The sequence below is a fragment of the Electrona antarctica genome, assembly GCF_951216825.1.
Source record: "Electrona antarctica genome assembly, chromosome: 19".
NCBI classification, from domain to species: Eukaryota; Metazoa; Chordata; class Actinopteri; order Myctophiformes; family Myctophidae; genus Electrona; species Electrona antarctica.
In genome coordinates, this window is record NC_136800.1 from 22,992,421 (window position 1) to 23,016,253 (window position 23,833).

Genomic DNA, 23,833 nt, shown 5'->3' on the forward strand with positions numbered 1-23,833 from the left:
CCACTGTAAATTAAAGATGGTCTACTATTTGTGAAAAGTCAAATGAGCACATGAGGCTGCATGGGCAGGCATGTTGTCACTGATGTGGAGGTTGTCTGAATGGGCAGGGGCAGGCAGGCATGTTGTCACTGATGTGGAGGTTGTCTGAATGGGCAGGGGCAGGCAGGCATGTTGTCACTGATGTGGAGGTTGTCTGAATGTCCCGTCCAGGCTTTTTCCTCCCCTTCATTCTACAGTAACATTGGCACAATATAGGCTCTATGCACACTAGAATAACTCTTCCCTACTTCCTTCACAGCTGTACCCGATGGTACTAATGAAGGCTCTGTTCCATTCAGGTCAAACAGAGTCAGGGTGCTACTATTGTGCATGTTGGCTCACTGGAAACACTCTGCTACACCAGTGGGTCACCAGTAGGAAACACTGCTACACCAGTGGGTCACCAGTAGGAAACACTCTGCTACACCAGTGGGTCACCAGTAGGAAACACTGCTACACCAGTGGGTCACCAGTAGGAAACACTGCTACACCAGTGGGTCACCAGTAGGAAACACTGCTACACCAGTGGGTCACCAGTAGGAAACACTCTGCTACACCAGTGGGTCACCAGTAGGAAACACTGCTACACCAGTGGGTCACCAGTAGGAAACACTCTGCTACACCAGTGGGTCACCAGTAGGAAACACTCTGCTACACCAGTGGGTCACCAGTAGGAAACACTGCTACACCAGTGGGTCACCAGTAGGAAACACTCTGCTACACCAGTGGGTCACCAGTAGGAAATACTCTGCTACACCAGTGGGTCACCAGTAGGAAACACTCTGCTACACCAGTGGGTCACCAGTAGGAAACACTCTGCTACACCAGTGGGTCACCAGTAGGAAACACTCTGCTACACCAGTGGGTCACCAGTAGGAAACACTCTGCTACACCAGTGGGTCACCAGTAGGAAACACTGCTACACCAGTGGGTCACCAGTAGGAAACACTCTGCTACACCAGTGGGTCACCAGTAGGAAACACTGCTACACCAGTGGGTCACCAGTAGGAAACACTCTGCTACACCAGTGGGTCACCAGTAGGAAACACTGCTACACCAGTGGGTCACCAGTAGGAAACACTCTGCTACACCAGTGGGTCACCAGTAGGAAACACTCTGCTACACCAGTGGGTCACCAGTAGGAAACACTGCTACACCAGTGGGTCACCAGTAGGAAACACTGCTACACCAGTGGGTCACCAGTAGGAAACACTGCTACACCAGTGGGTCACCAGTAGGAAACACTCTGCTACACCAGTGGGTCACCAGTAGGAAACACTGCTACACCAGTGGGTCACCAGTAGGAAACACTCTGCTACACCAGTGGGTCACCAGTAGGAAACACTGCTACACCAGTGGGTCACCAGTAGGAAACACTGCTACACCAGTGGGTCACCAGTAGGAAACACTCTGCTACACCAGTGGGTCACCAGTAGGAAACACTCTGCTACACCAGTGGGTCACCAGTAGGAAACACTGTCACCAGTAGGAAGAGTTATTCTGTGTGCATAGAGCAGTGGAGCCATTTAGGATGGACAATTGGACATAGGATTGGATTTTTTTTGAAAAGCACTACACACAAACAAATGTGATTAATCATGTATTATTGACCACTTTTCAGCACATGGGTAAAAAGTGACATAACATGAACAGCAGCCCCTGTGATGACCACAGAGTGGCCCCGTGTCACTCGACTCGTTAGGGCTATTTGTTGCAGGGTTGTTGTTGGCATGTTTTTTTGTTTTTTTGTTTTTGATTGTTTGTTTGCTTGTCACTCTCTGCAGTTGAAAGGAAATTAGCTAATGAAATGATGCCTCCCTGAACTGCTCACTCGGCAGCCTGGCCCATTTTCCGGCCATTCAGGTGTTTTTTAACTCTATCTCTACCGCTAGCTGTTAGCATAAACCCCAGCTCCAGGGGCCAGCATACACGCTCACTTTAAGAAGACAGTGTTTGCCCGCCCCCCACACACTCTCGCTACACACACTACCGCAGCATTGGAACACTCACACACTTACCTCTCATCAGAAGCGTTTACATGGCGCCATCGTCGCAGTACAAAGGCACAAATTAAATCCGAAATGTGGATGGCAGAAACTGTGAATATACTGTGAATATATTTGCAATCCCATAGTTGGAACGGTGGGGCGTTGTTATGGGAACCGGACCGCTTCCGTAGGCATCAACCATTATATAGATGGAGTCTACGTTGGGGTACATATATATACGGACTTGGGATATGACGCCACCTAGCGTCGGCGTACGTATATATACGTACCTGGGGACGGTTAATAACCCCCAAAATGAAGGGATATTTACTCCCAGTGTTTTGAAAAGCAGCAGTGCTTTAGAGTTCTGGTGGAAGGAGGAGCTGGATGACCCATGCCTTCCAGCCCAGTACTGAACGCTTTTCTGTCCTGTACTGTTCACCCCCCCCCCCCCCCCCTCCAAGTAGCAGATCTACAACCTTGTAGATTTGCTACTTCTGCTACTTTTGTGTGATGCTGTTGGTAGTATGATTTAGGGTGGAAAAAACCCACAAGAAAGTTTAGAAAATGGAGTTAAGAGGTTTCCGCCCCGGCAGACAACATTATAACCAGGGCCAAGATGAGTGTGAAAAAAAGGAGAAGGGCCGGTCCAGAAATAGTGTCCATAACAGAGGCTATACATAGCTGCTCATACTGAGTGACCCAGGAGATGACCGCTGTGTGTGTGTGTGTGCGTGTGCGTGTGCTGTGCGCGTGCGCGCGTGCGTGGCAGGCATCCCGATGCGATGCAGAGCGTCCGGAGCAGAGATGCTAAATACATAACACAACCAGGGATCAGGTTGGCATGGTGGTCTCAGGTCAATCCATTACGGGTTCCTTTTTTCTTTTGTCTTTTTTATCCCACGATTTTGCAACCCATTTTTTTCACCCAGTGTCAATTATCTATGTAATCCTGGGCGCTACACTTCCTCTGCCAACCTGAGGGGGCAGCGGACTGACCTCATCCTACGGAAGAGGACAGACTCCACTACATCTCAGAGACAATTACTGTACTTTTACTCCACTACAATTATTTGAAAACGTTAGTTACTTGTTACTTTGTAGATCTTGATTATAATACAAAATATACATTAACCACTTAAGCCCTATATACATTTGAAAATAGCCGATCTACAAGCTTGTAGATGTGCTATTTTCAAACATTTTTTATACATTTTATGCATTTGACAACTTGTGAAATGAGACATTCTACATAACGAGTACTTTTCATACTTTATTGAAATATTGAGATACAAGGTTGCCGCCCGACAGCAACGATATAAATATTTCTTAGAATTGGTTTAACAAAAGGCCTCCAGATAGGGCGAGTGAATTAAACAAACAAAAAGGACCGCAGTGCAAAGACAGGCCTTTAGACTCACTAACCAGATAGGACCACCACACGCACGCGCGCATGCGCACGCACGCACGCACGCAGGCACGCACGCACGCACGCACGCACGCACGCACGCACGCACACACACACACACACACACACACACACACACACACACACACACACACACACACACACACACACACTTCGATCCACTCGAGATCTCTTCTGGCTCACACCGCTAGCCCTGCCGACTTGACAACAGGACAAACAGAATGGAACACAAAACCTAGCAACAGAGGCATTAAATGCCAAACTAATGTGTGCCCATTACTTGCTCAGACTAGGACTCAAAACAAGAGTTACAAAGGCAGAAAAAATGGGAAAAAAGAACAAGAAAAAAACAAGCCCCAAAACCACACACCATCCATATTCTAGGGGTGGAACATTTAGCCCAAAAAAGCAGATCTATAACAAGCTCATGCCATGAGCTAATTTGGGACAAAGGGATACAGTGTAGAATGGTGGTCCTAAAAGTGGTGCCCACTGTCCGGGGACCCCCAGGGGTCCTTGCCGGGGTTCCAGGGGGTCCCCGGTAAAATTAATTTAAAGATGGAGTGCTGCGCCCCCCCTTCCCCCCAAAAAAACATGATCATCAGGTACTATGATTATACTAGGAGGAAGATCTTTTTTTCAAAAAAGTGTACAGAAAGTGTTAAAATTATGTTTGTATGTTGCCCACCCACCAGTGCATTAAGTATACCTGGTTTTCACGTTAGCACCACCCACCTGAACTTAAGCCTCGCCCACAGTTGTTGTATGATAATGGGGAGGGGTTAGGGGAGGGGTTAGGGTTATGATGTCACTAAAGTGGTGCATTTTCGATTGGGCCTTTTGAATCAAAGGCTTTCAGCTTTCAGGAAGAAACAAAAATACACAGGGAAGACATTTGAATATTATAACCACACCTTGGGGTCTATTAGACTCAGTAATGTTAACTCCATAGAAACATACAAAACAGAAAAAGTACAAAAATCATGGCACTCCATCTTTAGTACACAGCCTAGAATGAGGATGTGGCTCAAATATGAAGGGCTATCACTTCCGGGTCGGGCGGAAGTTGTCTCTTCTTCTGCGTTTTTCGCGCAATTGCCTGACACTGGCCTCTCGATCCCGCCTAACAGGAGGGAATGTGTTAACTGAAGCATTGTGCATAAATATCTGAATTAATCTTTTATTATTCTTTATTTTGTATTGCTATTTCTATTTTGATTAATTTGTATATTTTTTCCCTACATTGACTTGGTCTGACTTGGTCTTTAGTTTAGTTATGTTTCTGTTTGCCAGTTCTGTTTTTTCTGGCATTCTAGATTCTACTGTTTATTATCTTAATGTGAAGCACTTTGGGCTGCATTTTTTTGTATGAAAGGTGCTATACAAATGAAGTTATTATATATTTTTTTTTACTTTTGAGGTATTTCAAAATGTCAGTACTTGTACTTCTACTCCACTACATCTCAGAGGCAAATATAGTAGTTTTTACACCAATGCAATTATTTTGCATTTTGTGTTTCTCTGACTCCGACACCCCCCCCCCGCCCCCCAACCGTGTGTGTGTGTGTGTGTGTGTGTGTGTGTGTGTGTGTGTGTGTGTGTGTGTGTGTGTGTGTGTGTGTGTGTGTGTGTGTGTGTGTGTGTGTGTGTGTGTGTGTGTGTGTGTACGTGCGCATGCGTGCGGGAACTATATTTGGCTCTCCACTGTTCTACCAATAGTGCCGTCTGTCACATGCCAGTCAGAGTAATTATAACCTTCATCTCTTTCTTTTTTTTGGCACAAGGAAGGCTAACTAAAAATACTCCCATTGTTGCAGAGATGAGGTGAATGGTTGAAGCTATCTTCTTGTCTATGTGCCCGACGTGTGTGTCACCCATTGTATAGTGTATAGTGTTTCCCAAACGGTGGGTCGGGACTCGGGACCCATTGTGGGTCGCAGACACATTGTTAATTTGTTATGGGTCCCCCTGGTTTTTGTTTTCTACATTTGGTTTTTAATTATATTATTAATAATTATTTCAAAATATTTTCAAAAAAACATTCCAAAAAACTTTTCATGAGTAATAACAAAGTCCAATGATTTTTTTTCAGTAATCGAAGAAATTCTATAAATTACAACAAATATTTAAGAAGTAGTGAAAATAGCTTCGCGCCACGTTGTGAGCTCGTATTTTGGGTCCCTGGTAAATTTAAAATTTTGGTTCTGGGTCACGGTCGGAACCCTGCAGTGCTGTAAAGACACTAAGTACATTTACTCAAGTACTGTACTTAAAGGACAACTTTGAGGTATATACTGTATATATTTTTGAGTGGTGTAAACCACTCCTACAACTGGCTTTGTTAGTCTGTGCAGAAAGAATGAGCATGGTTGCTATGTTCACCCTGTTCACTCGGGTGTGATTTCATTATTAGTTTACGTGTCTGTCTGTCTGTCTGTGCTCAAAAAATGAGCATGGTTGCTACGGTCACCCAGTTCACCCGGGTGTGATTTCATTACGTCAGACATTACGTCAGACCACAGCTGATCAGGATATATAAGACCTTACACCACTCAGTTCACACGGGTGTGATTTTTTACTTTACTGGAGTATTTCCAATTTTCTGTACTTTTAATTTCGATTAAACGTACATTAACAGTAGTAAACACACATGCGTGCGTGCGCGCGTGCACACATATGAGACAGAGAATGTGGACTTATTTCTTTAGAACACTAATACGCTTTAATTGTGTGTTTTCTGTTTTAAATCCACTTCACAGCACAGTCAGAAGTAATTTTTGCTCCTCCTCCCTCCCAATCTGTGCTTATGAGCTAGTTAGCATTAAGATTCCCAGCAAGGGCTTTACCCTATATAACCTTATTCTGGGCCAAACATTTTTGGTGAAAATAGCCAAGCTACAAGATCTACGAAACTTGCAATTTGGCTATTTTCGGCAAAAGGGACGACGGACGTAGCACAGTATAGAGCGCCCCAAGGGACCCCCCCTCCTGATAACTAAGTATATAGGGTTTAAGTAGTTAAGGTATGTAATCCACTTCTTAGATGAAAGGGTTTACACATGTTCCAGTTGTGGTACCAAAAAAGCCACATAACCCCCCCCCACCAAGAATCTGGATTAAAGACCAGCTTTAAATATGTTCTTGAGCTGCCAGAAAACAGTGTTGCCATGTCCGCTTATTATAAGGGACCTTGGGCTTGATTTTCTGTAAAGTCGCTTGTAAATGTTGGTAGTTTGCGGTTTTTCGGGGCTTGTTTTTAAAGTGTAGTTGCTTATTTGAGCTTCCTTCCTAATGTTGTTTTTTTCAGTGGTTCAGTGGTTCTCAAACTTTTTCAGGACCCCTCCCCCCTCCAAGTATGTATTTGTCCATGGACCCCCCCATCTGAAAATATTTTGTTCCAAATGTCCCTGACGTCACTCGCTCATCCCCTGGTTCCAAGGGGTTCGCGGAGGTTTTTCCTCTACTAGACTGGTACCCGACTGTAGAGCACCGAGTTGGTAACAATGGAAGTTGGAGATCCATGCCCCACCCGGCTATGCAATACCCGTTGTACCCGTGTCAGAGTACCCGTTCCACCCACCTGTCTGTGTCCCTTTATTCCTATATATGGAGTTCTGTGTCAGGCATGCCCAAATATGGAGTGTTGTGATGTCAGAACAGGCCATAAGGAGCCTGGGCCCTGTCCAGAGCCCGGGCAGAGGCCTTTTGTGGCGGTTCTGGACAACCGTGGGTCCGACCGACTCGACACCGGGCACTACATTCCCTGTGGGGGTGTGGGCAACGTGTGTCGAATTAGAAGTCGTGGGGCGAACGGTTCTCGAGTTACGTGGATTACAGACGTTCACATGTACATATGGAGTTCTGTCAGGCATGCCCAAATATGTAGTGTTGTGATGTCAGAACAGGCCAGCTCCATATATGGACCCTGGGCAGGGGCCCTGTCCAGAGCACGGGCAGAGGCCTTTTGTGGCGGTTCTGGACAACCGTGGGTCCGACCGACTCGACACCGTGCAGTGCACTCCCTGTGGGGGCGTAGAACGTGTGTGTCGAATTTGAAGTCGGTTGGGCGAGCAGCCGTACACACGTACAGACAGACACACGGAGACATGGTACATTTATAGATAGATGGAGAATAACATGGGGTCATCTTAAAATTGTCTCTTAAGAATTGTGGTCTAAAAATAAACAAACTGTCCCGGCGATATTGTCAGGGAGGTGGCTCTGTATCGTTTACGATAGTCAGTCAGTCATATTTGATACAGTCTGTTTCTAGCAAAACTTTTAATTAATTCAGCAGTAGTAACATTAGCGTTTTCTTGCAATCAGTTGATTCTTCATATCCATATGAGTGTCCATATATCCATATTTGTTTATTTTTCAAACACAGTTCTTTCAAACAGTGCTCTATATAGCTTGCTGCTTAGCAGAAATGGAAATTATTATTATTTTTAAGATTCCAGACTCTAGTATTCAGAGATTGTGGAATAGTTGTCTGCCTACAGGAGACTAGTTTTCATAGACATGGTTGCTTATTTCTCTCGCAGAATCTGGCAACACTGCCATAAAAAAGGCTTGTGTTGTGGGAACTTACTTCCATGCTGGACTGAGGTGGATTGATCCGCCCTGGTACATACATGACATAACACTCTACACTAACTGTCCCATTAATGACAGCGTACTGTACTGTACTGTACTGTACTGTACTGTACTGTACTGTACTGTACTGTACTGTACTGTACTGTACTGTACTGTACTGTACTGTACTGTACTGTACTGTACTGTACTGTACTGCGTGCGCTCTTTACAGGTTTGTTTTATCAACTTTACAGGGTTCAAGTGGTACTGAATTTGCAGCTCAACAAAAGCTCATTCATCCTAGCGTATGACAGGACAATTTCACGACAAGTTAAAATCTCAGCGACACGTTTATTGTGACCGTTTTTTAATCACAATAACAATTAATTAACGATTATCGTTGTCCCATCCTTAGTTATAGCACCCCCCACACACACACACACACTCACACACACACACACACACACACACACACACACACACACACACACACCTAGACGATATAATAATACAGTACATGCAGGGAACGGTGATATAATATACGATAAGTCTCGATTCTAAGGAATGCGTCAACCTGTCGGCTAAAGTCGAGACCCATGTGTATATATATATATATCACGCGTATACAAAGGTACATATTACAGTGTAATTTCATAGAATATTATGTTAGTCAGCTGCAGACAGACAGTGTTTACTATTGTGGAATCTCTCTCTCTCTCTCTCTCTCCCCTGCTGTATCTCTGCAGTGGACTCCACCACCATCGTTTCCTCACAGGCTGGGCTTGTCTGCCTGCATTCTCTCCCTCCGATGAGTACCATACCGCTCTCTTTCGTCCCCTGAAAGATCCCCCCCCCCCTCCCGCCACTATTAGTATGCCTTTGTCTTGATTGATGGTCGTTATTTTGGGCACGTCATTACAGGGGGCGAAAATAGCAGGTCTACGACGTACTAGCTCATCATCACGGCGGGTTGTAAGCTTGTAGATCGGTGTTGGTCCCCCCCCCCCGACACACACACACACACACCTCTTTGGACTTGTAAAGCCTGATTTATGCGGTCGTCGCATGCCACAAATAGCAGATCTAGCTTGCAGATCTGCTATTCTTTTTTACCGGGCACGACAACCAGGCGGCACACAGCTAAAAGTGTAAATCGGGGCTTTAATTAGAAGTCGTTGCTCCCGGTTATAAGAGCGTGCCACTAAAATACCTGGGATGTAATGTATTGTAGGTGCCTCTGCTGCTGCTGCTGCAGAGAGAGAGAGAGAGAGAGAGAGAGAGAGAGAGAGAGAGAGAGAGAATTGACACACAGAGAGAGAGAGAGAGAGAGAGAGAGAGAGAGAGAGAAAGAGAGAGAGAGAATTGACACACAGAGAGAGAGAGAGAGAGAGAGAGAGAGAGAGAGAGAGAATTGACACACACAGAGAGAGAGAGAGAGAGAGAGAGAGAGAGAGAGAGAGAGAGAGAGAGCCGGCAGCAGCCGCTGCTTACTGCTGCATATGCTCTCAGTAGTGGAGGAGAGGCAGTAACAGCAAGCTGTCTAACCTCCACAATAACCGCCTTATGTAATCACTCGGCTAGAGACCCAAAAATAGCTCAGGATGAGCACACCTGCCCTCTTGTGGCCACATGCTGCTACAACTAGCAAGCAGAATTGGCACTGCTAGAAAAAATCAGACCGGTCTGAAGTGAGTGGTGCAACAGTGCCCCCTGTTGGTACTCTAAACATAGGGACATAGGGACATTGTTCCTTGGAGTGGTTGCACCAGTAAACAAAAAAAGCAGTGGTGGAAAAAGTACTTGCATGTTTTACTTAAGTAAAAGTATCAATGCTGCATTGTAGTTACAGTTAAAAGTCCGGAATTCAAAATGTACCTGAATAAAAGTCTAAAGGTATTGGTATCAAAAAGTACTTAAAGTACCTAAAGTAGAACGTACTCATAATGCAGAATGTCCCATTTCACAAGTTTTAAGATGTATAAAAAGCTTTTGAAAATAGCTCACAATGCGTCACATTGTGACACATTGTGAGCTTGTAGATTGACTATTTTCAAATGGCTGAAATGTGTATAGGGCTGAAGTGGATAATGTATGTTTAATAATAATCAAAATCTACAATGTAACTAGTCATGAACCAACTAAATGAAAAAAGCGGCACTTTCTCATGTTTATTTGCAAATGCTGACGCGTTCCGGCAGAGCCTTCTTCAGAGCATACTAAAAAGTAACTACAGTTTTCGAATAAATGTAGTGGTGTGAAAAGTACAATATATGGATCTGAAAGTAGTGGAGTGGAAATAAAAGTATTGGAAATTGGACCCTAACCCTGAAGTACAAATACATAAAAATTGGACTTAAGTACAGTACTTATAAGTAAATGTATGTAGTTACTTTCGTTTCCACCACTAAAAAAATAACTCGTTCCGAGTCTTCTTCACAGCATATATAACCTATCTGCTCCCATTATAGCTAGCAGGAGACCCCCGTAACATATTTACCCCACATCCCTGTCTAGCGTTTGGACATTTGCCATTGTCTGAAGTGTAAATGCTGAACGAACCAGGGTAGTGTTATAACAGTTCTTTCAGTCAGCTAGCTAGTAGCTACCAGGACATTTTGACCCCTTTTCCACAGGGGTTGAACCGGTTCGGTTCTTTTTTCCTGCCTAATATTAAACCAGTTCAGAGTGTTTCCACTGAAAATGAATTGGTTCAGAACCTAAAAGTTGGTTCGTAACTGGAACCAAAAAATGTCACACGAGTGTGATTTTTTTATATACTGCTTATGCATTCCTTTTGTGTCATGGCTTATGGTATAGCATTTTAAAATTACCATTATGTTCTCTGTGTCTCTTCTCTGCAGTTTCCTGGACAGAATTGACTCTGTAAGACAGAGCAACTACACCCCCACAGACCAGGTAGGTTTTTTCCCAGGTTAATTGACTTGATGTTGTTGAGTATTACCTCCAAAGGGCTTTTTGTTTTGTGTTTTACCTCAACATCCTCTATCCTTCTACCCTTTGCATTTCAGGACCTGCTGCGCTGTCGAGTGTTAACTTCAGGGATCTTTGAGACGAAATTCCAAGTAGACAAAGTGAACTTTCAGTAAGTGCTCGCTCAGGTCGCACCCTTGGCCACAAGCCACACGTGACAGGAGAGAGTCGCGTGACAGAAGACAAAACCACACGACAAAAGACAAAATGAAATGCACTGACATAAATACGTCGTAGAGGCTACATTGGCCACTCGGGCCACACGCAAATACCCCCCCCCCCCATATTAAGCAGGGTAACTTTCCATAACTCACAAAGTTCGGAAATAGGCCTCAAGCTCGCAATGTGTCGTGATGCGACGCGTTGTGAGCTTGTAGATTTGCAATTTTCCAAATATTTTAATACATTTTATACATTCGAAAACTTGTGTAACCAAGTACATTTCGACACCACAGCCCTTTTACTCAAGCAAAATGTTGAATTCCTGACTTTTTACTTGTAATCTACATTGCCGTATTGATACTTTTAAATGGTAAATGGTGCATTTATATAGCGCGTTAATCCAAAGCTCTTTACATAGATTGTGCATTACATTCACACACACGCACACACACACACGCACGCACGCACGCACGCACGCACGCACGCACGCACGCACGCACGCACGCACGCACGCACGCACGCACGCACGCACGCACGCACGCACGCACGCACACACACACACACACACACACATGGCGGGGGAAGCCATGCAAGGCACCAACCTGCACATCGGGAGCAATTAGGGGTTCAGTGTCTTGCTCAAGGACACTTCAACTTCAAAACCTCACGGTTTTCCCATCCGGCCATTCTACCGGCTACTCTACCTGAGCCACTGCCACCCCATTTTACTTAAAGTGGTGGTAAAAGTATGTTTTTTTTACGTAGCCACGTTGTTGCTGATACGTCAACAGCCAACACAGGCTTTTCTCACTGTTGAAAAACAATGGGCCAGTTCGAGACTCGAGAGTGAAACCTATGGTAAAAAGTACGCTAATTTGATTCAGTAGTCCACTATGTCAGATTCAGTAGTACAAAAAAACTGACGGCTGTGTGGGGTGAGTTTAGTGAATGATATGTACGTTGCCGGGCAACGGCAGTAGCGCATTGATACGACATCAAACTGGTGTTTTTTTTCCCCCAACCCGCACCGCAGACCAATCAGAAGCCCCGGTCGATTTCTACCTTTTACATGTCCCGCCCACCTTGAAGATAGGACCCTTTCCAGGACTGACTAGCGAAGTGACAAAACGAATCACGGAACGCAGCGAATCAGGCTGTGAACCAGGCTAGATTATTACAGCATGGTACTCACGTGGTCACATGTTGTGCAGACGTAACACGCAGCAGTCCAGAGCTGGTCAGTTTGACTCTGGGACCAGCAGGGGTTAATACGGAGCGCTGCTCGTAGCCAATGGCCATCTGAGGACATGTTGTGTAACTGCTTGATTGATGCCATAGATGAGATGTGTGACCAGTGGTGGAACGTAACTATATGTACTTAAATACTGTACTTAAGTGCAATTTTGAGGTATTTGTAGTTCACTTGAGTATTTCCAGTTCTCAATACTTTTACTTCTACTCGACTACATCTCGGATTCCAAATATTATTTTTTTACTCCAATACATTAATTTGAAAACTTTAGTTACTAGTTAATTTGTAGATTTTGATTATTATTACAAAACATACATTAACCACTTCAGCCATACAGTATATACATTAAGGCCATTTGAAAATAGCTGATCTACAAGCTCACAATGCGTTGCGATGCATTTTTTTTTTTAATTAAAAAACTAACAAAATATAGTTAAATATATATTTTTTTTGTAAATTGTAACTTTATATTCATTTATACACCTTTATATTTTTCATTTTTCATTTCATTCATGCTTTGTAATGAACAGTATTGCAACATTACATGATTGATGCGGCGCCTGCTGACGCGAGTGGTCCAGGCGGATGCCACATATAGGCTTTGGCCTGACAGCGTGTTGCGTGTTCGAGTCCCGTTCATGACGACCTTTGTTGCGTGTCTCTCCCCTTCTCTCTCTCCCTCTTTCCTGTCTATCTTCACTTGTAACTATCAATGAAGGCAAAAAGCCAAAAACAAATCTTAAAAAAAAAAACATTACATGATTGACATGAATAACATGCTGATGCTGTTTGGCTATATACTCCAAAATGAGAAACTAAATCATATAGTGTCTAGAAAAAGATAAGATATTTTTTGTTTATATTCTATAACTTAGCCATTGAGTTCTCACAATTTACAATTTAGGCATTTAGCAGAAGCTCTTAATCCAGAGCGACTTTAAGTAAGCAAGAACAAAAACACACAGATGTGTACCCAGATATTGTAGGCTATTATTGTACAACCTATAATCCTTGATGTCTGTCCCCCCTTCCCCAAATGTGTTTGGTACCCCTTTTTTTGCTATACTTTTTCCCTGCTAGGAGAGCCAAAAATCGCCTATGGCGCTGCGACACATTGTGAGCTTGTAGATTTACATTTACATTTGAAAACTTTTAATGTAAATGGTACTTTAAGTACATTTTGAAGCCAATACTTTTGTCCTTTTACTCAAGTAAATGTTGAATTCCGGTCTTTTACTTGTAAGAGATACTTTTACTTAACTAAAACATGAGTACTTTTTCCACCACTGGATGTGACCCACTTCCCTGTTCACACAGACACAGCAGTCTTTATTATGCCACCTGAATAGCCTTTGTGGCGTTTTTCTTTCTTTCTTTTTTCTTTTCTTTTTTACATCATCCCAAATGATTCACATGTAACCTCCTACAACACCACGGCTGCCCCTGGGAACATTGTGTTACTTTAACCGCTTATGCGCTACACTACATAATACTTCTTTGCCAAAAAGTAGTCACAGTAGCCGATATACAGGCATGTAGATCTGCTATTTTCAAAACAGAAATTGAAGATTCTTTTTTTTTTACTTCATGAAAGTGGTCCTTAGTGCAAGGAAATAGGAAATAGAAATGTCCCTTGACATTTCTTTAGTGTTCTTAACGGCCCTAGGTTGAGACCGTGCAGCTGTTTTGGTGAAGCAGAATTTGCCAATCGTAATTTTGCGTGTCATTTATACATTTATTTTAACCCCCTTTTCTCCCCAATTTGGTCGTTAAAACTGTTGATTCCTCCTCAGTGGCACACATTTCTGTGTTGTCACTGCTGTTTTATCCTACTGGTCCACCTGCCAGCGAGGAGCCTCCACCAGGAGGATGGATGTAGTCGGAGCCTTCGTCCTACTCCTCCCGCCCAACACTCGCCGCTGACAGGTGCCGCCCCCTCCCTGCCCGAGTAACTGTAGTGGCAAATTCCACCGTCCCCGCCCGGCTTCCCTCCCCCGAACACCGGCCAATTGTGTTCGTATAGCTAGACGGTAGTGGCTCAGGGGTAGAGTTTCCGATAGAGCGGCCGGATGGGAATCGTGTTCGATCCCGGGCTCCCCCAGAGTTAGTGTTGAAGTGTCCTTAAGCAAGACTCTGAACCTCTAATTGTTCCCGATGTGCAGGTTGGTGCCTCGCATGGTTTCCTCCGCCATCAGTGTGTGTGTGTGTGTGTGTGTGTGTGTGTGTGTGTGTGTGTGTGTGTGTGTGTGTGTGTGTGTCTGTGTCTGTGTCTGTGTCTGTGTCTGTGTGTGTGTGTGTGTAATGCACAATCTATGTAAAGCGCTTTGGATAAAAGTGCTATACCATTTATAGACACTCTACAAAGCCGGATGCAACGTGGTGATAATCTCAGATTATGTCCATAACTGTTGATATATTGAAGATACTGTGACTCACCAGGCCTTTACTTTGCCTTTAAGTTCTTCACCAGATAATTGTCTTCTTGCCATCTTTATTGTGTAAATTGTCAATTTAATTTCAGTATACTGTAGGTCTCCCTCAGTGCATTATCCATTCATACCGAAACAAAAGTAACATATAGCCAAACAATATAAACGTAGGGTAAGTGATTTCCTTTGGTTACAATACGTGTTAAAAAAACTCTATATTGTGATAGTACTCATTGCTATAGAATGTTTGTTCAATAACAGGAGACTCCATGTCTCTCCAGCTTTGTATTAACTTTATTGCTGCCGCTAGGTGGCAGCATAAGCACACCTAAGGAATGCCACCCGTCCACTCTAACTCTACGATCCTTGTTTCCTTGCCGGGTTATTCAGGGAGGCTTTTGTTATGAGCACAGTGATCAGTCGCATTAGCTCAGACCCCTTAGCTATGATTACAACCAGTTACATGTGCACAGCGAATGAGCGATGCGATACAAACTCACAAATGATTTACGATCGTCGGATGCGTGATGGCTCACCATGGACAGCGCTCGAACCTTTTGAGAATCCTGTTATAATTAAATCCGGCTCAATGGAGCTGGATTTAAAAATCCCATAGCTGGTGGGGACGGAGGCTCTCCATACTAATCGGAGTAATGCTAAAAGGTAGGTAACGATAGCCTAGCTACGTTTATAAACGTAGATAGCAGCAAAAAAGTTAAACAGAAAATGCATTTTCAGGTCGGGATACCAATTTTATCCAATCAGGATAGAGAACGCAGTCAGGATACAGATTAAACAAGTGGAATTGTACTGTAAGTGATGAATGAGCAGACAAAATTGGAACTGGAACACTATAAAAAATTATGCTGATAAATGGCTACTTTCCTGATTGGCTGAAAGTTTGTCACCTACCTGAAAATGTATTTTATGTTTATGTATAGGTTATTCAAGGTTGTGCTTTATTGTTACATCTTGTGTACAGGTACATAAGAGTAATGGGGAGACAGGGAGAGAGACAGGGAGACCCCTGTTACTGAACAAACACTCTATAGCAATGATTACTATAGGATATAGTGATTTAGCCTTTTAACATAAACCTTTTGTTTTAACCACATCACTTACCCTAACGGCTTTGTGGATTTCCATCAAAATAACTCATTGACCCATGTGTTCATTTCGCCACTCTCTCAAGCTCACATGCTTGGTGGCGTGGTGCTCTCTGTGAACACTAGAGGGCGTACTGTAGCAGTAGTTGGTGTCTGGCTATGACCTAATATTTTCTTTTTGTCTTTCTTTGCAGCATGTTTGATGTAGGAGGCCAGCGGGACGAGAGAAGAAAATGGATTCAGTGCTTTAACGGTGCGTTCTTTCCCCCCTACGTTCATGTTTTTTATACCTCTTAAACCATTTTGACCTGAGATCAGATTCTAAAAATGTCTTCTACATCCTGACAGTTTTCTGAAAAAGCTATGTTTCTATGTCAGTCGTTCTTCGATTTTTCAAAAATAGCAGACCTACAAGCTCGTAGCGCGCCACCGAGTGGCGCGCTACGAGCTTGTAGGTCTGCTATTTTTCAATAGCTAAAGCATAACGTAATGCTAACACCAAAAGGGGTTCCCGCCCAAAATGGGTTAAACCACATTATAGAACTTCAACTCTTGAGGACGTAAAATGAAACCAAATGGACCCGTAAGGGTTACGCTCTCAAGAGTTACATTATTGTTAAAAATATGCATTACTCAATTTACAAGTCTATACACTTAGAGAGAATGAAGAAGAATCATATTGGTCAACATTTGCCTGTTATCTCTCTTATGGTTGGTCAACACAGCATGGAATTGTGGACAAATTCTTATACGATAACAATGTTCTTTAGTTTTAGGTCTGGGGGGTACTTAAGTAGTAAGTACAATGTTGACGTATTTGTATATTACTGGAGCATTTCAAATTTTCAATACTTTTACTTCAACTGCATCTCGATCTCAGATCCAAATATTGTACTTTTACTAAACTACATTTATTTGAAAACTTCTACTAGTTACTTTGTAGATTTTGATTATTATCACAAAACATACATGAACAACTTCAGTCCTATATACATTTCGGCCATTTGAAAATAGCCGATCTACAAGCTTGCATCGCGACACATTGCAAGCTTGTATATCTGCTATTTTCAAAATATTTTTATACATTTGAAAACTTGACAGACATGCACATTGAGTACTTTTACTTTTGGTACATTTTAAACACCGGATTTTTACTTGTAACAGAGTATTTCTACATTGCAGTATTGATACTTTTACCCAAGTAAAAAAAACTGAGTAGCCTACTATTTCCACCACTGAGGACACATACTTTGCTAATATCGTCGCTTTTCAGTCGGAAGATACTGATGTTTTTGTTTTGTTTTTCTTTAATGTGTGTGTGTGCAGACGTCACCGCTATCATCTTTGTGGTGGCCAGCAGCAGCTACAACATGGTAATAAGGGAAGACAATAATACCAACAGGCTACGAGAAGCCCTGGATCTCTTCCGCAGTATTTGGAACAACAGGTCAGTGCAGTGATAGTTATGTCAACAATCCACTGGAGAATAGAAAAGACGGTAATAGAATGGAACATAATACAGTTGGAGTTGGTTCTTTTTAATAATTTGAGCCACGAGAGACGCCACCATGCGAGCTAAAGCGAACGAGTTGCCAACTCAAGCGAACTTCGCAACGTTCAACACGGCAACTCGCTCGCTGTAGCTTGCTTGGTGGCGTCTCTCATGGCTCAAATTCAAGCGGCTCAGCCCCCGTTCGAGATGCGACCCCCCCCCCCCCCCCCCCCTTATCAATGAACACAGCGGAGGGAAGAAAACGGGGTGGCTTCTGGGAACGGGAACTACAGTCATGCACAGAGCCTATTCCAGCGCTGCTCATCCCGTGTCTGATTCTGATGTATGCATCTCCCTCCCCTCGTTTCCTTTCCAGGTGGCTACGTACTATATTCTGATGTATGCATTTCCCTCCCCTCGTTTCCTCTCCAGGTGGCTACGTACTATATCTGATGTATGCATTTCCCTCCCCTCGTTTCCTCTCCAGGTGGCTACGTACTATATCGGTCATCTTATTCCTGAACAAGCAGGACATGCTGGCTGAGAAAGTATTAGCTGGAAAATCCAAAATTGAGGACTACTTCCCCGAATATGCTCGCTACACCATACCAAATGAAGGTGAGTGCTCCCACTGGGACTTTTTAACCACACAAATACTATTGTCCCTAATCTGGGGTGAACAACATTTGGCGAAAATGGCCGATCTACAAGCTCACATCACTTTGTGGTGCATTGTGTGTGAGCTTGTAGATCAGCTATTTTTTGCAAGAAGGTGGTGTAGGGGAGGGTTGGGGGACCCTGGTCCACTAAGTATATAGAGCTTAAGTGGTTAAAATGGCTTAGTCATTTGGATGTGATACTAGATCTTACTGCTCAATAAGCATTTTTATCTTCAATCACAAATTTAGCTTCCAACGATTATGAAAACAAGATAGTTCAGATGAAACAATCATTGTGCCACATTCCGGCTCGCAATGATGCTCTTGTTGTGTCTCATGTTATGGACCCAAAGCACCCCTTTCATTCACAGAGGTGGTGGAGCCCGCCTCCCCAAAAGCAGAATGTCACTGTCAGTTGTTAGGCTGTGGCATGTTTAGATCAACTCAAGCCAGGAAGACAGAAACAGAGGAAGGTAAAACCAAATCAGCTGCAACAGCAAGCACTGTGAAAGTTGTGTTACACGTTGGCGTGTTGTGCAGCGCACCACAAGGCAATACGATCAATTTGTTTAATCATCTGGAATTCAAATACAAAGTGGTCTATGATCAGACAATAAAGGAGCAAAACATGTAAGTGAGCAGTTGTGTTAATGTGATAATCGGGATAATGATAATTTAATCAATAATGACTGTAATAATTGTGATTATGATCTTTGCTATAATTGAGCAGCCCTACTAATCTGCACTTCTGCACATGATCTGAATCTGAGTTGTTTGTCTTTGGGTTCTTTCAGCATCCCCTGAACCTGGTGAAGACCCAAAAGTGACGAGAGCGAAGTTTTTCATTCGCGACGAGTTCCTTGTGAGTATCAGTCATGATTCATGGATTGGCTCTGTTGCAATTGACTGCCAGTATTAGTTAATTAATTCTTCTGCCAATGCCAAGGCATTTTCAGTGCTCTTATTTTGAAGGCCATTTGGTCCCGCGCCGTGAACCGGAAGTAAAAATGTTATTTTAATTCACCCGAAACGTACATTTTGTAACCACAATAATCAAGGCTTTAGTTCTGTGAATAAAGCTTGTTTAGTTATGTGCCTTGAATAAAGCTTGTTTAGTTATGTGCCTTGAATAAAGCTTGTTTTGATCAAAAACCTGAATCCGCGAATCCGAGATAAATGCATTTTTAAAAAAGCTGTTTACATGGAGGCAAACCTTTTCACTACCGGTTGATTTCCTGTTTACTCGGTTGCCTAGCAACCCAGAGCCTTTCATACGGTGGTGAACAATTTACAATTCAGGCATTTAGCAGATGCTCTTAATCCAGAGCGATTTTCAGTAAGCCAGAACAACACATGGTAAAAGGATCATAAATAAGTTAAGAACCTAACATCCGTCTAACAGTAGAATATCTGTACAATGAAACTATAAGTATAAACTATAGAATTCTAAGTCTACATAATATGCTATCTAAATTACATAATTTTAGCCTTCGTATGTGCTACGGCAAGTGCTGCAGGCGCGATTTAACTTAATCAAGAAAAATCTAAACATTACGCATTTTTCATCATTGGCAATATGGAGAGCTTTTTGACGTATTTTTTGTCACTGGCATTCAATTTAATATCATCATTTTGTCTCTCTCTCTCTCAGAGGATCAGCACTGCGAGTGGTGACGGCAGACACTACTGCTACCCTCACTTCACCTGCGCCGTCGACACCGAGAACATCAGGCGGGTGTTCAACGACTGCCGGGACATCATCCAGAGAATGCACCTGAGGCAGTACGAACTCTTGTGATGAGAGAGAGAGAGAGAGCGCCCCCTGGAGGCAAAGCCCCTCTGTGTTTTTTCACCATTCTGCATCCTCGACAACCCCCTCCTTATCACCACCACAACCCCCACCCCCCGCTGCCCTTCCCAAACAAACAAACAAACAAACTCCCGACCAACCCCCCTCCCGTTCTCCTTCCTGTCGAGGACTATGAAGTACTACTGAAGTGTGTCAAATCCTCTTCTCCTCTCCTCTTAATTTAGCTTTTCTCTGTCTTTTTCTTTTTGTAGTTTTTGTTTTTATTTTTAGGAGCTTGGTTCACCCTTCCCCCCCATTTCACCCACGTGAAGCCTAATTTACACGCCGTGGCATGACAGTGTACGACAGTGTGGGGCGGCGTGCCGACAGACAACACCGTCGTTTACGGAGTAGTATATTATATTAAGCTTAAACGGAAGGCAGGGGAACAACGTTTAGCTCTCGAATGCCTTGTTTTTGTTTTGTTTTGTCATTCCACTAAGCCTTGGGCTACCTCCTTATTCCCTCCCCCCCTCCCCCTCCTTTTGTTTTCGATCCTGATGTTGGCTTTGTGATTGGACCTGGACTGGTGGGTGTGGACATGTAAAACACACCCCCAGGACCTCAGCGTGGAGGCTGTGTGCGTGTGTGTGTGTGTGTGTGCGTGTGTGTGCATGTGTGTGTGTGTCTGTGTGTGCAAGCGTGCATGTGTGCACGTGCGTGTGTATGACCGTTAAAACAGTGAGAGGGTGGGAGCATGTGATGGTGCAAGCGGCTGCCGTATATTGTCCGTGTGTCACTTTGCCAATCGAAGCTGGCATCACCACCATGACCTTTGCCCCTCCCACCCCACCATAATGATTCCCCTGCACGCTCACACACGCACACGCACGCACGCACACACACACACACACACACACACACACACACACACACACACACACACACACACACACACACACACACGATGACGGCTTGTTAACAGTGGACACGGAGGGGCGAAACAAGCAGCGGAGATAATGAAGAGATATATACTGTAATGCACTTTGCATCAGGTTCCTTAATAACTTTGTTCTTTTGTTGGAGGAGGCATACACACAATGTAGCATCACACATATTTATTACTCTGTCACAATGTAAGCGTGCCGAGTCGCAGGTGGACCGTGAGGCGTGTGTGTGTGTGTGTGTGTGTGTGTGTGTGTGTGTGTGTGTGTGTGTGTGTGTGTGTGTGTGTGTGTGTGTGTGTGTGTGTGCACGCACGTGGGATGCACACATGTGGAGCCTAAAAAAGCCAGATCTATACTTTGTCGTACGGCAGTGAGTAAGACGGAGCATGGATTAAGCATAAGTGTGACTGTGTGTGTGTGTGCGTGCGCGTGTGTCAAGCGAGTGAGAGAGAGAGAGAGAGAGAAACGTTAAAAGAAAGAACGAAACAAAGAAAGAAAGGGACGCACACGAGAAGGAAGGAAGGACCGGTGGTGGAATCTATTGGAATGAAAGGTTTTGACGGACAAGAAGCCTCCTGTGCAAACCACCACAATCGCTGCCCGCCCGCCGCTGCTTTCCGCCTAGAAGCGTGTCTGCCAACGAAGAAAGACACCTTTTTTTTCTTTTCTTTTTCACGGGACTCGGCCACGTCTTGTTCACACAAACCATCCTTTTTAATTTAGCTCAGAAACAGTGGTTCTCAAACTTTTTTCTCCTTTCTTTTTCAAGAACCCCCCCCCATAACTCTGAGAGTGTACGAATGCAAATGAACGGACCTGTATTTACGGGTCCGTTCATTTGCATTTGTACACTCAGAGTTTACAGACCTGTAGGGGTCTATTTGGAACCCCCACAAGGAACACTGAGGGTCTCTGGACCCCCAACTTTGAGAACCACTGGCTTTGGAAGATTATTTTTTTCCTTTTTCTTATTCTTCTTGATGGGGCGGGAGAGGGGAGGGGATGGAGAGAAAAAATGTATTGGGTTTTCTTCTTTTTTTTTCCTTTTTCGGTTGAACTTGTACACTGTGCAAGGCTGATTTATCCTGTACAGACTGTAAAATGTAATATTATTTTGTACAACTTTATTGAAAGAAAAACGAATCTACTTGTAGATCTTTGTGCCTTGATTATGGCTGTACCTGTAAAAATGAGCTCAGATGTAAGTATGTTTTTGACTGCGCTGTACAGCTTGATGTCACATCTCTATCGGGCAGTGGAGGCACTGCGGCGGTAGGGGACTTTCTCTGTAGAGTTTAGTTTTTTCTGGTTTATAAAAAAAAGAAAAGAGGAAATGCTGTTTAGTAAAAAATAAAAAAATAGGGGAAAAAAATCCTACAAAACCTGTATACATTATGCAAATTAACCACTTACCTGCAGTAAGGACCACATGTTGCAGCGTCATGCCTTTTTTTCTCTTTCTTTCTTTCATTTTTATTTTATTGTTATTTTTCTCTTCCTTTTTACTTTTGAATTTCACAGCTTTAAGAAAAAAAAAAGAAAAAGAAGAAAAAAAAAGAACATTGGAAATCCATTTAAAAGTGTCCAAAATTGCAACCTGGTGTTGTTTTAATAGGAACCAACGTTTTATTTTTATTTTATTTTTTTGTTTTGTTTATTTTTTGTTTTCGATATGCTGTATGTCTGAGATGTGTACGTGCGTGTGCCCGGTGCGTATGTGTGCGCATGTGTACATAAAAACAAAACGTTAAGATTCACAGACGCATTTTTTGTGTGTGGGGCGTATGCGCACGCACTCATGCGTGCGTGCGTGTGTGTGTGTGTGTGTGTGTGTGTGTGTGTGTGTGTGTGTGTGTGTGTGTGTGTGTGTGTGTGTGTGTGTGTGTGAGCGAGCACGAGTGTCTGTTTGTGCGTAATCTTTTATAAATGTATGTACATGTAAATTTATAGGTCTATATAAATATATATGTACAATTATACATGTTTAATTATGTGTGTGGCCTAGGTGTACATACCTATGTATGTATACGGTAAATATGTATACATACACACATAGGAAAGCATGTTTTAGAATGGAGGTGAATAAATGAGAGCGTGCAATATTAGTAATTCTTTGGTCCTTTTGGAGCCATATAAAGCCTAATTTATACTTTGTCGTACGACGGTGTATAAATTAAGCGACACCCGATGGCACAGGCGCTATGAATGTGTGAGCAGCATCCAACAAGACAAAGCTATTTTCCTTGTACAAACGGCATCGAGCCTAATTCATGCTGCGTCGCACTGCGGCGTCGCGCGGCTATTCTCCACTCGAGGCGCCGCCGCGCGACAAAGTAATGGATTTGCCTTTAGTCTTTTCGTCTGCTACAGTACACAGTAAAGTCCTCAGTGTCATATTATAGAGCTGTAACTCTCTTTGAGTTACCCGTGTGAGGATTCTACTGCGTACACGTCTAAATCCCCAAAAGAGTGAAACTGATTGGAGGTGTGAAACCTTTGTTTGGCCTGGGAGGATAATTAAATGACATTTTTATTTTTCTTTAAATAAAGAGGCACATTAGAGGAATTGCTTTATTTCATATCATGGTTGTCCACCTGTTTTTGTCGGCGGTGAGCTGTGTTAGGGTGCAGTGGGATAGGATATGTTGTTGGAGTGCAAACCCGAAGTTGAAATCTTTTGTTTTTAACCCAACCATCATACATTTTGGGCCCATGACCACCCGGAAACGTCGGGTAGGATCTGGTTCAGGCCCTATGGTTCCAATAATGGTTCAGGCAGAATTTGAGAACTCTAATGTGGTGTTCAGGTGCAATAGTATACTGCAGCATGTCAGGGTGCAGTGCCAGTTTAGGATGATGTGTTTCCTGTTTGGTTCATTCACGCAGACTACTACTTTTAAACAATTCTACCAAATAGTACTGTTGATGATTCTTGTGTCTACTCACTGTGGTCGCTGATGCTGAACCACCAGCCG

The 23,833-nt window shown here is 43.4% G+C and overlaps 1 protein-coding gene across 2 annotated transcripts in view; it reads left to right on the forward strand.

Annotated features, from left to right (window-relative positions):
• LOC306912494 (guanine nucleotide-binding protein G(olf) subunit alpha) overlaps positions 1–23,426 on the forward strand; it is an 84,202-nt gene extending 60,776 nt beyond the window's left edge. For both annotated transcript variants that reach the window (XM_079488763.1, XM_079488764.1), the window contains exons 6-12: positions 10,893–10,947; positions 11,061–11,134; positions 16,166–16,224; positions 17,298–17,418; positions 17,951–18,081; positions 18,917–18,984; positions 19,774–23,426. In XM_079488763.1, coding sequence (XP_079344889.1) covers positions 10,893–10,947; positions 11,061–11,134; positions 16,166–16,224; positions 17,298–17,418; positions 17,951–18,081; positions 18,917–18,984; positions 19,774–19,920 — 655 coding nt within the window. In that variant the 3' untranslated portion in view covers positions 19,921–23,426. The remainder of the gene's footprint in view (positions 1–10,892; positions 10,948–11,060; positions 11,135–16,165; positions 16,225–17,297; positions 17,419–17,950; positions 18,082–18,916; positions 18,985–19,773) is intronic.
• The last annotated feature ends 407 nt before the right edge of the window (positions 23,427–23,833 follow it).